This window comes from Gallinula chloropus (genome assembly GCF_964237585.1).
Source record: "Gallinula chloropus genome assembly, chromosome: 9".
Taxonomy (NCBI): Eukaryota; Metazoa; Chordata; class Aves; order Gruiformes; family Rallidae; genus Gallinula; species Gallinula chloropus.
In genome coordinates this window covers 8,822,386-8,835,568 of record NC_140094.1, presented here as the reverse complement: position 1 = coordinate 8,835,568, position 13,183 = coordinate 8,822,386, and the positions used below count along the sequence as shown (strand labels likewise).

Genomic DNA, 13,183 nt, shown 5'->3' with positions numbered 1-13,183 from the left:
AAAGCAATCCCAATACTGATCCCACAGTTGGCTATTTTCTTGATGATATCTGACTAGATGGATTAAAGATGTGGACATCATCCAGCTGGCTCTTAACTGCCAGAATATAGCATCTGTAGCCTTTATGGTCCCTCATTGTTCAGTGCAGGCACACTGGAGAACTGTAAGTAACACACAGTAAATGATGGGACAAATACAATTAGTATAGGAACAATTCGCTCTTATACAGCAACACTGCTTTCTTACACTTTACATTTCTAGTGTCATCTGAGCATCTTTCCATGTTTAACAAGCCTGAGTTGATTAACTATATAGTATTCCAGCTGCAGACATTCTTGGCACTGCTGCATAGCTGACAGTGAAGCAAACCACACATGGTGAAGCAGGGGAGAACACAGGATTCACTAATGCTCGTATTCATCCTGCAGCACCTACTGTGTGAGTTTTCTGAAGTACAAAGTACAATTTAATTTCCTCTGGAATCACAAGCATTCTGCAGAACATACATGTCTTTAAACGTGCTGTTTAATGGAGTACAGGAAAGCACTCATAGGCTACAAGAAGAATAACACAAGAAAAAAAAAAAAGAGCAACAAGCAAAAGAATGACTGTCCAGAAGGAAAGGGAAAGGAGCAGAACCTCGGAAAGTTAATTTTGTGTGTATGGTCAAGAGCTCACTTGCTGTCGGACAGACTGACATCAGAATGTTCTACACTAACTCCAGCAGGGATATGTTGTGTTGGCACCTTTACTTAAATACTGCTTTCTGCAAACATGAAATTCTGGAATGACCTAAAGCAGATGGAGGGGGGGATGAAGCCTGTCCTAAGGAACTTACCAATGAGAATTTCTTTCAAAGCGTTATTGTGAGGCGCCGTGTGTTGTTTCATAGTTCCATTAGCTTAATGGTGCTTAAAAGACTTCCCTGCTTCCACTTACATACCTGCCCTCCTTCACCCCACTGTGACCTGTTCCTAAAGACAGTCTTTTCCTGGCTCAATGTATTTTTATAGCATGTGCAACTTTCCATCTGGGTAGCATATGTTTAAAAACAGACAGGTGTATGTTGTTAGTCTCCTTAAAATCAAGCATCTGCTAAAGGTACCTTTTTAGAAATTCCATCATAACTAACAGGAATGTTAAAAAAAATCATTTTTCCTGATGACCTTTTCAGTGTGCTGCACAGGACCCCAATCATTTCAAGTAATTTAGAAAACTGTGATTCATTTCACAAAATCTGCTTCCTAGCCAAACCCAGACAACACTTCAATGTATCTTAGGACTTAATGCACTCTTCTTAGTTTGCCTTTTAGATTGTTTGTGAAAGCTCTCTGTTTCTTATGCAAAAAAAAAATCCCAAAAGAAGCTCTTCCTAAAATACGTACTTAAATTAACTGTCATAAATTAGAGGTTTATCATTTATGCCAGAACCAAAGAATACAGAGGTCCTTACCTTGATTTTCTTAATGGTGTAAGAATCTTTTTATTAACTTCAGCGACAGCAGCTTCAGCTATGGTCACTGATGTTGTTATCTTAACCGTAACTTATCTAGACCTAGAAGGCAGCTATGCTCTTCATACGTGAGTTTAAAGCCCATTTTAAGTCATATGAATTTAAGCCTCCCTACTAGAAAAATATCTCAATACAGTATTTTATATTACATTATGTCAGTACCTGATCATCTTTTCAACTCTTTTTTTCTCTCTCTCATTAACTATGACAATTTCTCATAGAATTATGATACCAACAGATGCTCACAGTACTTTTGAGTATTGCTTAGATTTTAGCCAAGTGTTTTGTGGCAAGGAGTTCCACACTGCAGATTTTAAAACTTTCATCTAGACTTTGTGACCCAAATTCTATCTTTCTGAAAGCATTGGATATAATTGCAGTGACTCTTTATGCTTCCTCCTCCATCTAACGAAAGAAAAAGCCACTGTATTCTTATAACAATTTCAAGTCAAATCCTACATCTACATATTCCCAAACATATGGTCTACAAGATCCAGATTAAAGCAGAACTTGGATTTGTCATGTTTGAATTCCATACACTGTGGAGGTAATTGCAAGCTGTAAACTGGCCACACAACCTAAATGTTGGGTTTTGATTCAATCCTGGGTTTAAATATTATACTGACATAAATGCTGCTATTCAGCATTTCCAGTATTACTTCCAGGCCTCCAACTAGTAGCTTTGATGTCCTCTAAATCCTAGAAAATACACATCTATTGCCATATATACATATAAACATGTGACCACACTGGTTGCTTTCCATTATTTGTCATTATTCAGCTTTAATTAGAAACAGTCTTATTAACTGAGAATATTTTTTGCTGAAAATAAGACTTATTTTCTCTATTGGAATAAATTGACTAGAACTAAATCGCATAATCTTCTATATAAGGGCACAGTCCTTCCACTTCCATTAAACTCGACAGGAGTTCTGTATCTACTGAGATAGAGGTGTCTGGTTCTTGAAAGAAAAATGCTACTTAAAGTAGCACCTAGCCAGGTGTTAGAGACACGATTGGTCAGCAGTGGAAGAAAGCACATATTTAGATGAAGGTTTCATTAGAGTTTGACATAAGCCATACGTTACCTTTGTAGCCAGACGACACTCCATTACCCTAATATTGTAATGAGAAGTTGCTGCTTTATTCATTTCAACACAACTGTTAGCAATAACAAACACTGCTCCACTTGGAAGTCTAACATCAGTTGCCTTCAGAGGACTGAACTCTATCAACTTGGCCTATTGAAAGAAAAATGAATGGTTAGTTTTAATTTACTACTAGCTAACAGTGCACTTAGTTCTATAAATCAAATGCAAATTTGCATGTTTTTTCTCTTGAAAATCCAGGGACAGTTAAGGAAAGAAAACTGACATGAAACAGTGAGAAGAGAGGTTTAACCTCATTGGCCAAGTTACACATACATTTCAAACCTTTCCCTTGTAGCTTGATTTTAAAATGTTTCCATTAAGTCTTTGGGTTTTTTCAGCAGTTCACAGAACCCCACCCAACCTATTTTTCTTGCCTGTTTAAGCCAACAGTTTTTCTTTGATCTACAGAAAAGTAACAGGCCTGGCTGAAGCTAATGTGCGTGCCACTAGAAACAAGGGGCTTCACATTCCCTTCCCTTTCACCAATGTCCATCTCTCCTTTGATTTATTGGAAAAGTAGAAAACTAAGCTTAGTTCACTAAGGTACAGAATAGTACCAGAATTTTAGAACTGACTGGAGGCAGCGATCCTGTTACTTATGGACAATCAGAGAAATTAAATCAGACAGAGAAATGAAATAAAGCTATATATAAAATTGTAGTTACTGTGTCCTTCCTGCTAACATAAGAGACTGCCTTGCCTCACAGATGCCTTGCACAGGCTGTGTAAGATGTTCCCAAGATTTTGTGACCTTTTAATGGAATCAGCTAGGCATCCATTAATTAAATAATTCAGGATGTAATGTAATCAAGAGATTAAATTCACATCTGGTTTTTCACTGGAATAAGTTGTAAATCATGTGCCCTGCTTTGGCTTCTCAGAATAGACTGTAACTCTGCAAGCAGGGACGTCTTACTGGTTTTGGCATTGTTCACCCCAGAGAGTTCCTTGAGCAGCTAGAGTGCTAAATAAACAATGACAAATCTGCTTGTACATTATGTACAGCATGTGTGTTACTCACTGCCATTGAGATTCTGGACCACGTCACAAAATTACTATCAAGACAGACAAGCTTGCTTACATTTAAATATACCCTCTTAGAACCCCTACATTAGATCAGAATGTACCACTAAGCTGGTCCAGTGTCCTGTTGCTGAGAGAAGCCATAAATGGATATTTGAGGTGGGTATAAAAATAGGACATATACAAAGCAATCTCTTTTTGGGGAGTATTTTTCCAGCTTCCCAAAAGCAAAGATTACGGTGGTTATACTTCCACCGGAAGAAACATCAGACTGTTATGTTTAATAGCTGAAAGTAGGTTAATACTCTCTTGGTGTTTCCAAAAAGGTCTTCTTTGGAACCATTTTTAAACTTCTGCCTTCCACAATGTACGGTATTTCTCAATTTAACAATGAATGTTTTGGAAAAAAACCCAACAAACTTCCTTGTTTGTTTCTAACAAGCTGCTTGCTAATGTCATTGTGTTTCCATTAGTTCTTTGGTTATGAAAAACACTGAATTCTCAATTTACCTTCTCTTACCCGTTCAGAGGTTTTACAGGGCTTCAAAATATCCCTCTCAAAGATATTTGTTTTTCAAGCTGAAAAGTTTTATATTAGTCAATGTTCATACAAACACCTTTGAGCAACCTCAGTGCCCTTTACTGTACTGGTGTACTTTTTTTGAGATGAGAGGCCAGAACTGCATTCAGTTGCAAGTACACTGAATCAAGGATATCTTCTAGCTTTTTCATAATTTTTTTCCTAATCTTTTCTGTGATTTTCTTTTCCCTTTTGATCACCACCTCTATATATCAGAAAAGCCTCTGCTTATATGACCATCTGTGTGTATGCCAGGAAAAGATGGTGCTTCATTCAGCGTTCGTGTAGCTGTGCTTACACTACGAACAGTATAAAGTATGAAGGAAAGGTGCAGAGGAAGTATAGGTGAAGTGAAATTGAAAATACAGGTGTCTCATGATGGAATTAAAGTTTTGGTGTAATTCTAGGAAATAGCTGATTTTCTGTATAAGCTCATCCAAGATACAGCATTTAGGAACAAAAGCTGTAGAGATAGAATAGCACAATTATAAAGAAAGTAAAGGTTTTCCAAAAATGCTACATTAATTTCAGTAAAATGTATTTTGACAGGTTTTAGGTTTGAACTGTTGCAGTCCTGTGCACCTTCAGGTTAATGACCTCTGCTGTAAATTCCAGTGCAAGTACTCATGCATAACTTGGCAGGTTCTGTTCATCATTGCTAGTCTACCTTCTGTCACCACGTTTAAGACCGCTAAATGCCTTCTACATCAGAATCCAGCCACAGAATTGTTTGGAATTAGTAAAAATGGGGAAAAACGTCTCCATTGTCTTTGTAACTGGACCTGGCAAAGCTTCCTAGAACTGTTTGGTTATAAGAAGTTTCAAGAAAGCATTTTTGTGATTTTGCACTGAATACGAGGCATACCGACCATTCAGATTTCATTATATGGGAAGCATTCTAAGTTCATCGATGAATTAGCTAAGCAGTGTGGGACTGGGTGCTCTTCTAGGGTATATCTTTCCCCACATCTTTTCTTTCTTCCTTCTTGTCATTTCTCATTTTCATTATCTTATTCCTTCAAACTTGTCATATTCAATTGTACACAAGTTCATACATGTAATTTCTCTTTGCATACCAATGGTGCTTATAGGGCTTACTAAGGTATTCCAGTTTCTTGTCTTTCTGCTAGATACATATGAAGATATTATTTATTTACATGAATTAATATTACATTTTTAGTTTAGATTACAAAGATCCACATACAGTTCCTTCTTCTGCCAGAAAAGAGATCGACTGGTCCATCCCTCCACCCTCTGTGCCAACATAACGTTCGCTTTTTGTGCAAATTTCTGCAAGTTCTACCTGAAAAAAAATTAACATGTGAACATTCAGCCAAGGTGAAAGATGATACTTTTATACTGCTTATGTATGAACTAAGGAGAAAACAAAGGTGATAATGATAGAGTTCTGAAACCGTTGTCTCTCACACGCCAAGTACTGAAGGTTGGTATCTTCCAGGATACCACATGGCCCCTTTCTACTTTTGTTCTGAAGTGAGAGAGAATCAACTATTCAGCCTCCACTGCACCCACCATATCCAGACACTTTTCAGGGTAAACTTGTTTAGATGCTTAACTCTTGTAGCGGTCCTCCCCTCAGCTTCCTCGTTCACCTCAGACCCCTCCATCTCAACAGCCAATATTTTGTTGATTTATTAGTGAATCCATCTATATATGCATCCTGGTGGCTTACAGAAAAATGGCAAGCTGTTACTTTATACTATTTTAATGAACTGACTACATCATCAGAAATTACGTATTGAATCTAACCCAGAAACCCTTTCTTACTGTAAATACTCTAATCAGTAGTGCTTGTCATTTCTCCTGAGATATTGTACTATGCTTACGTTGTTTATCTGAACTAATTTGTAACTATATGTGATTTGCATTCTTTTGTGACATTCTAGGCATATCTTTGTGCGTTCTGATACCTGCAGGTCAGAGGATAATATGGGAGGGTGGAATATCACTATCGCTAACTGTCAAAAATAATAATCTACAGTAAAGCTTTCAGCCATCAGACCAAGTCAAAACAAAACATGAGCAGCCTTGGAGAATGGTCAAAGAATATAGACTAGCCAAAAAGAAGTAGGTCAGAAGGAAAGCATCTGTGTCCACCCACTATGATCCCTGCCAGTTTGTTTGTCTAAGCACAAGGTAACCACAGGGAAGATGGGAAAAGAAGTTTATAAAAGCCGCTGACTGTGCTGTCGGACTGAAAGAAAGTCAGATTCTGATTCACTGAGGATGGAGCATCGCAGGATTGAAAGTAGCTAACCAGCAAGGGAGGGACATTAGCCAGCACACAGCTGTAAAAGGCAGCAGACCGAGGCAGTAAATCACCACGCTAAGAGAGAGGTACGTGCAGGATGCCTGCCTGCTTCCTCGCTCAGTTTCTGTAATGGCACCACTGACAAAGTTGTAAAATTGGTGCTTAGATCAATGTAATCACACTGCGCTGTTTGCAAATGCACCAACAGCCAATTTACTCTGCTCACAATGCGGTTATGGCCAATAAGCTTTAGGTTGATAAGCAGAATTTATCAAAAGAATACTAACAAAATTACACTAAAACTATGCAGAGTGGATCTCTTTGAATCAAACATGGTACATGACCACTCACAAGAAAAAGGCAATTAGTACACAGCAAGTTAAATCAGCAAAAATGCTCTCAGTTTCGGCACTGCCCTTCCTTTGTGCAGTTTAAAGATGAGCTGAAATTGAGATAATGCTTCTTGTATTTTTCTTGAGCAAGTACAGGAAAATCACACGTTTCGGTGTTCTTTCTAACAAAAGACATCTTTTGGTGCCACCTCCCTTGTCCCACATCCACTCCAAGCAGTCCCATTTCCAGTTTAAGCCTTAGACCTCTTTATCCCATCAGTGAGAGTTTAACATCCAGTCACCATGTGTCCGTGCTCCACTATAAGTTGGAAATAATACTGAATGAAATGCTAATGAATGTTATAACACTTCTCCACCCACCCTTTAATGCTAAAATACTCAGTGACATCTCAACAAAAAAGAAAGGACAGAGCTCCACACACAGCAGTCCCTAGATGCTCGCTCCTTTCTACATGTGAAGGCGTGCCTATTTACAAACATCTGTTGCTGGGATGTGGAAATGCTGGCATGTTTCAGCCAGTTCTGCTGAACCTGCCTTTCACCCCTCTGAGAACAGAGCAATACCACATCCCTGATTTTTGTAGCCACTGGCAGGAGACATCAGACTGGATGGAGTTCATGAATGTTACTCACTGACAGCAACACAAACTTCTCCACACTGGCTGAAAAAGACCAGCACACTGGTCATGCACATGTAAATAGGAGCTCTGGCTGTGCAAACCTGGCCTCAGTACAGCTTCCGAGGTACTTGTATGTATGTTCCACTCTTGGGCACAGCTGCCTGAGGTATTACTTCATCTGCAATGCCAGATAAAGCTTTGCAAAGTCAAAAATTAAGCATTTCACCCTTCACTTAGTCTGGCTGCATGTTGTCTCCATATACACATCAGCTACCACTTGATTGCTTAAATCGTTTAGTCTTTATGAGCCTGGGCTTATTAAATAAATATCAGGAGAAGTCTTGCAGAGGAGGAATGTTAATAATTAAGACAGTGCCACTCCCCTGTCCCTTTACATGGTCTGGTGAATTGTGCTTGGTTAAGCATTGGGCCTTGCTCCGTCCCAGCTCACCAGCTGTCCAGCTGCGTATGCTGGGCTAACAGCGTTGCTCGAGCTTGAGCAACTTTTGTTTTGAAATTCAGCGAGGATTGGCAGGACCACCAAGTAGTAACTGGCAGGGGTTGAGAAGAACCCTCTCCACAAGACAGCCCAAGGCATCCCTGAAACATTATTTGGTTTCTAATTTAAACAGGCCCTTGCTGACACAGGCTGGCCTTCTAATACTAGGATGAGAAGCATGTGAATGGAGAGGAAATCGTCATGTGTATAGAAAACAGTTCCTACTTACTGTTGAGACAAATGGGCAAACATTTGCCTTTTTGCTAGAACGAGAGAAAGGCCAAAGTTCAGAGGAACTGCACTGTAGCATTGCAAGCTAATGTGAAGACTAAACCATAGAGCCTTGTGTACATATTTGATACTTGGAAAAGGATGGTCATATGACTGAAACAGAGAACCGAACATCAGGAGGTCTGGGCTCAATTTTTAGCTCCACATTTAAGTTTCATGTGATTCAGGGAAAGTCCCTCTAACTCATCATGGCTCTATTTCCTCAATAAAATGAAGAGTATCTTCCCTGTCTTCGACATTAGTAATTGCTACTTGGGATTCCTAGATGATAATGCTATAAATAGGTGTGACTTCATTACTAGAAATTGAAAAAACCACATTTTTTCTACAGAAGTTCTCAGACTTTAGGCTTCCACAGAAAATATCTCTAATGAAAAAGATTTCTAAAACCACATAATAAAAGGAATTCACTTTCGCTTATCTCAGAGTAATGCCTTGTTTCCATTCAACTTGTAAAAGTCAGAGGCTCTTTAGGGTGGGGAATCATCTGTTATTTATATCTTTCTGTGTATGTCTCACCTGTAAAAATATAGAGCTTCTCAGATCCCAGATTTCACTCCTCAATTTGGCAAGGTCTCAAATGTATGTCTGAATGATACACAGGCATGCCTCTCTCCCTCCTGGCTGCACTGCAGTTCCTGCTGAAAAGTGACTGAGAGCATTCTCACAGCCACTTTTAGGGGAAGTACACCCCACACTAGACCTGCTAGACAGGTAGGTCAGAGGGAACCAGCCACTCTTTGGTAGGGCTCAAAGTACAACTGTTATGCACATAAAATAGATGTTGTTGCCTCCTTCTGCAGGAGTGCTCAACAGGTGTTCCTGTAGACCTAGGTGAAAGCTGACATTTGTTCTTCATGAAGCACGGTGAGAAATACGCAGAAAGAATAAACCCCATCTGCAGCAGACTAGGCTTCCATCCCACGTATTCTGATCCCTACGAGAGATCACTTCAAGCCAACCACAAATCTAGTTCTATGCACCCAAGACTCATTAGCATGTTTTTTCCATCCCTAAAGCAGTATTTCAAAAACACTAGTAAATCATAATTTGAGTCTTCATAGAATTTTACATACTTTACTTTAAAAGCATTCCTATAAGGCTGCTGTTATCTTCAATTTAGAGACAGCACAGATATTTACATGATTTGTTCAAAGTCATGTGAATCAGTCACAAAGCTGAAATGCGAATTCAAAACCCTCATTTCCAGTCTTGTGGCTTCTTTCTCTAAAGAATATGGTCTCAGGGAAACCTTTGTAGGGTGGGGTTAAAATCTTTTGAAGACGGTGGTAATGAAAAGCGGAAAAAATAGATACTAAAAAGCAAAGTAAAAATGGGTCTGAACAGTAGCATTACGACTGTACAAAAAAATTACTTCATCATATCAATAAAAAATTTCCTTCTCCCAGCAGTTCTGTGAACACATATGCTATTGCTATTCTTCCAGGAAGTTGTTCCAACAGGAGTGGCTAGACCAGGTCATCAGGTCATAATTTGTCCGTAACAACTACCATGCAGACAGTAAGTTCTGAGGTGTTGTCTACACTATTAAACAAGCAAAGTGATACAGTTGACATAGTAATTAAAAAAAGTAAAGCTCAAACATCAGGAGATACTTCCTTTGACCTCCCTCTCCCCCCCAAAAACCCAACCAAAACCCAAGTGCCTATAATGCCCTGAGTAAGGGAGTGTTAGCTAGCTAAATTCCATTTAAAGACTTAGGTCAGAATAGAAGTACAGAATATATTAATATAAAAGCAGCCTTTGTGGGTCAAACCAATGCCACTTCTAGTTCTGAAAATGGACTCTTAGTATGGACCAAAGGCCAAGCATAGACACTATTTCCCCAGAATGTTATTTTTTGATAAGCTTTCCTGAGCTCAATGTGAACCAACAATTGATTTCTTATATATCTGAACTTTTTCAGACTCCCTTTTAACTTACTTGCGATTTTAGCACGAGGAACATAGAACATCCAGCAAAAAGGACTGTCACACATTGTCAGGGGAAGAACCATTTCCTTTGTTATTACCATGCACCTCACCAACTTCATTTAATACTTTCTGGCTCATATAATGTGAGGGGCAGTGAACAATTGATTCCTATCCTCTCCATCAATTAATTGTATTCATCATTTTATGACCCTCTATCATTTCCTCCTTTTTCCAAAGAATCCTACCTTAATTTTATGGAGGCAACTCTGTACCTTTGATCATCTAAGTGGCTTTCTCCTGAATTTTTTCCAGTGTAACTTGGTAAGTAAGGAAAGAGGTAGACTTACTGCTTTTCTTAGACTACTTTAGAGAAGAAATTACTGTATGTTTCGCTATTATTTGTGGCAAATGAGGCACAACAAATGTGTGTTTAATTAGCACTGACATAGCCATTTGGTAATGCGACCTCAACCAGTTCCAGCAGTACTACTCCACCACTTTCACTGAGGTTACCACCCTGGCACAATAATCAACAGGAGAGATGATGTGACCACATCAGCCACTCCTGTGCAAAGTCCTTTTGTTTAAACCTGCTTTGCAGTGGCATGGCTGAAGCAAACTGTTCCCTTCTGCTGACTGTGGTGAGGTCTGAAAGATGAGTGATAGTCAGCAGGGAAGCTGGAATGGAAACAGCTATCTAAAGTTAGTCCTGCAATACCCTGAGCTATTTCATACGATTGGTCTGTTCAGCCTCTGAAACAGGGGAGAGGGATGAGTGTAATGTGACAGTGGTATTAGTAGTTGGTAGGTGTAGTCCCCCTGGTCATCAGTCAGGAAACACCAAATATTGCAGCTTTTGAATGCCAGACCCCATATGCTACATACAAGCACAAACAGTGCTTTTACATTTGTTGGCAAGTACATGTGCCAGGTTGGCTGTGCTTCCATGAGAGATGTTTAGTATCAATGTGTTCTGTGATATATTAAGTTTAACATTTTTGTTGTTTATTCAACAAAAAAGATACAACACATTAAATGAGACTATCCATAACTAAAACAACGCAAACCAGCATCATTAGGAGTAGAATCTCAGTGCATAGAGTTCATTCACTTGCCTGATAAGCAATTAAGCATTAAGTAACATATGTGAAGTAATCACTCATTTAAGGAAACTGCTTTCTCTCAAGGATTTCAATACTGAACTCTTAGTTTTTAGACAACTTTAGTTGGAGCATTTGGAAAAATGAAAACAATGAATGTACAAAATGGTTTTTTTTTCAGGCTGTTCCTTTTCTGAAGCTTAATTCTGAAGTCTGCTCAGAATGTATTGCAGGAGGCCACACTTAACCAGTTTGTCCACCAGGCAACTGGCAGACCTAGGCTAGCCTTTGATCTAGGAGCTCTACTAACTACCTCTGGTTTTTGTTTGAAACAATTTAAGGTTCTCCCTGATAAGGAGTGAGTCAATCTTGGGTTACACAGAAAGAAATTACTACCACTTAAAACAGTTTTATCTTTGAGCCACAAGATTTCCTATCGGGCATGCAGAAAGTCTAATCTGGGAAATTGTATTAGTGGAGATAGAATTTAGTTTGACAAAGAAGGGTTGTGATTTTTTATTATTAGTTGTCTTATGTGTAGTTACTCTAGATGGGACAGATTTCTTGTAATGAGTACTCATCAATAGCTCTGGATCATGTTACCTTGTTTTTCATTTTTAATGGAAAAATGGGTTTTCAGTAAAATGATACTTTTCAACATTACGTATTTTTTCTCTGTTTGTTTACTTTTCAATATGAAACACCTAAAATTCAGGGGTTAATTTTCAATTGAGTATTTTTGGTCCTTCAAAAATGCTGAAGAACTGATTAAAGAATATTTTTCTGTTTCCAGGCACAGTCCAACATTGTATTACATTTGGCCATGTGTATATCCTGACACTTCAGTAGCATGATAAATTATGAACCACCCAATACAGATCGTTTGATTCTCTGTTGCTCATCATTTATTTTAGTTTCTCTCAGTTTGATGTTACTGATGACTGTGAAGGCCTAAATGTACAAAGGTGTTTAGGTATCTGGTGAATAATGAAAGTGAACAGATAATTACTTGCTTGTAAAAGAATTCCTAAAAATAGAAACCTAAAGAATTATCTGAGTGAGAAGAGATAAGGGAGCTTCACCTTTAATAGTCCCCTTGCTCACAAAGAGGCCAAGGGCTAACTGCTCTCATTTTCCCTCATGCAGTGGGTCTGGACAGTATGTAAACTGTGACAGAATTTGTCCCTATATAACTGTCACTGTCAATATGTTCTCTAGCAGTGATCAATCCCTTTCAATCTCACATAGACCTTTAAAGAAGTAAACTTCTGTAAGATTAAACCCCTTAAAAGAGTAAGACAATTAGCGAGTAGGAGACAGGCAAATATTTGTTAGTAAAACAGAGTTAGTGTTGCTTAGTATTTTTTTGGAACAGCTCACCCTACATTATGCAGAAACTTGATATATACAAATCCAGAATGACAGGAACCAAAATAAGGCAACCTTCTCTATAAAATGATAGTATTAAATTACATCTGCCTCAGTGGTTTTATGTAAGTCCATTTTAGCCAAAGTGAAACGTGCTAGGTTTACTGTATCTAACAATACAGGAGTAGTGATACCTAATCTTTAACATCCAAACCCAATTTTCTTCCTGTTAATATGAGTTATTTTTAGACTGACATTTTCAGTGCTTGAAATGTCTCTTCAGCATGCAAATTTAAGTAACTGGAGTAATTAAATGTTTATTGAGTCACAAGTCCTGTGCGTACATTTACTCTCTCTATTGCAATATAGTAATAGTTCCCCAGTGCACATTCATTAACATTTTAGCCAGCTTAATCTGCAAAGTCAGACTCAGTCTGCTGCTTCCCTTTACAACAAATAATGTTGGTCATTTTATGGCA

At 38.5% G+C, this 13,183-nt stretch overlaps 1 protein-coding gene across 1 annotated transcript in view; it reads right to left on the bottom strand.

Annotated features, from left to right (window-relative positions):
• The window catches only part of GALK2 (galactokinase 2), a 47,403-nt gene that overhangs the window by 18,252 nt on the left and 15,968 nt on the right, over window positions 1-13,183 (bottom strand). The window contains exons 6-7 of the mRNA XM_084267836.1: window positions 5,472-5,570; window positions 2,602-2,754 (exon numbers count right to left, since the gene is read on the bottom strand). Coding sequence (XP_084123962.1) covers window positions 2,602-2,754; window positions 5,472-5,570 — 252 coding nt within the window. The remainder of the gene's footprint in view (window positions 1-2,601; window positions 2,755-5,471; window positions 5,571-13,183) is intronic.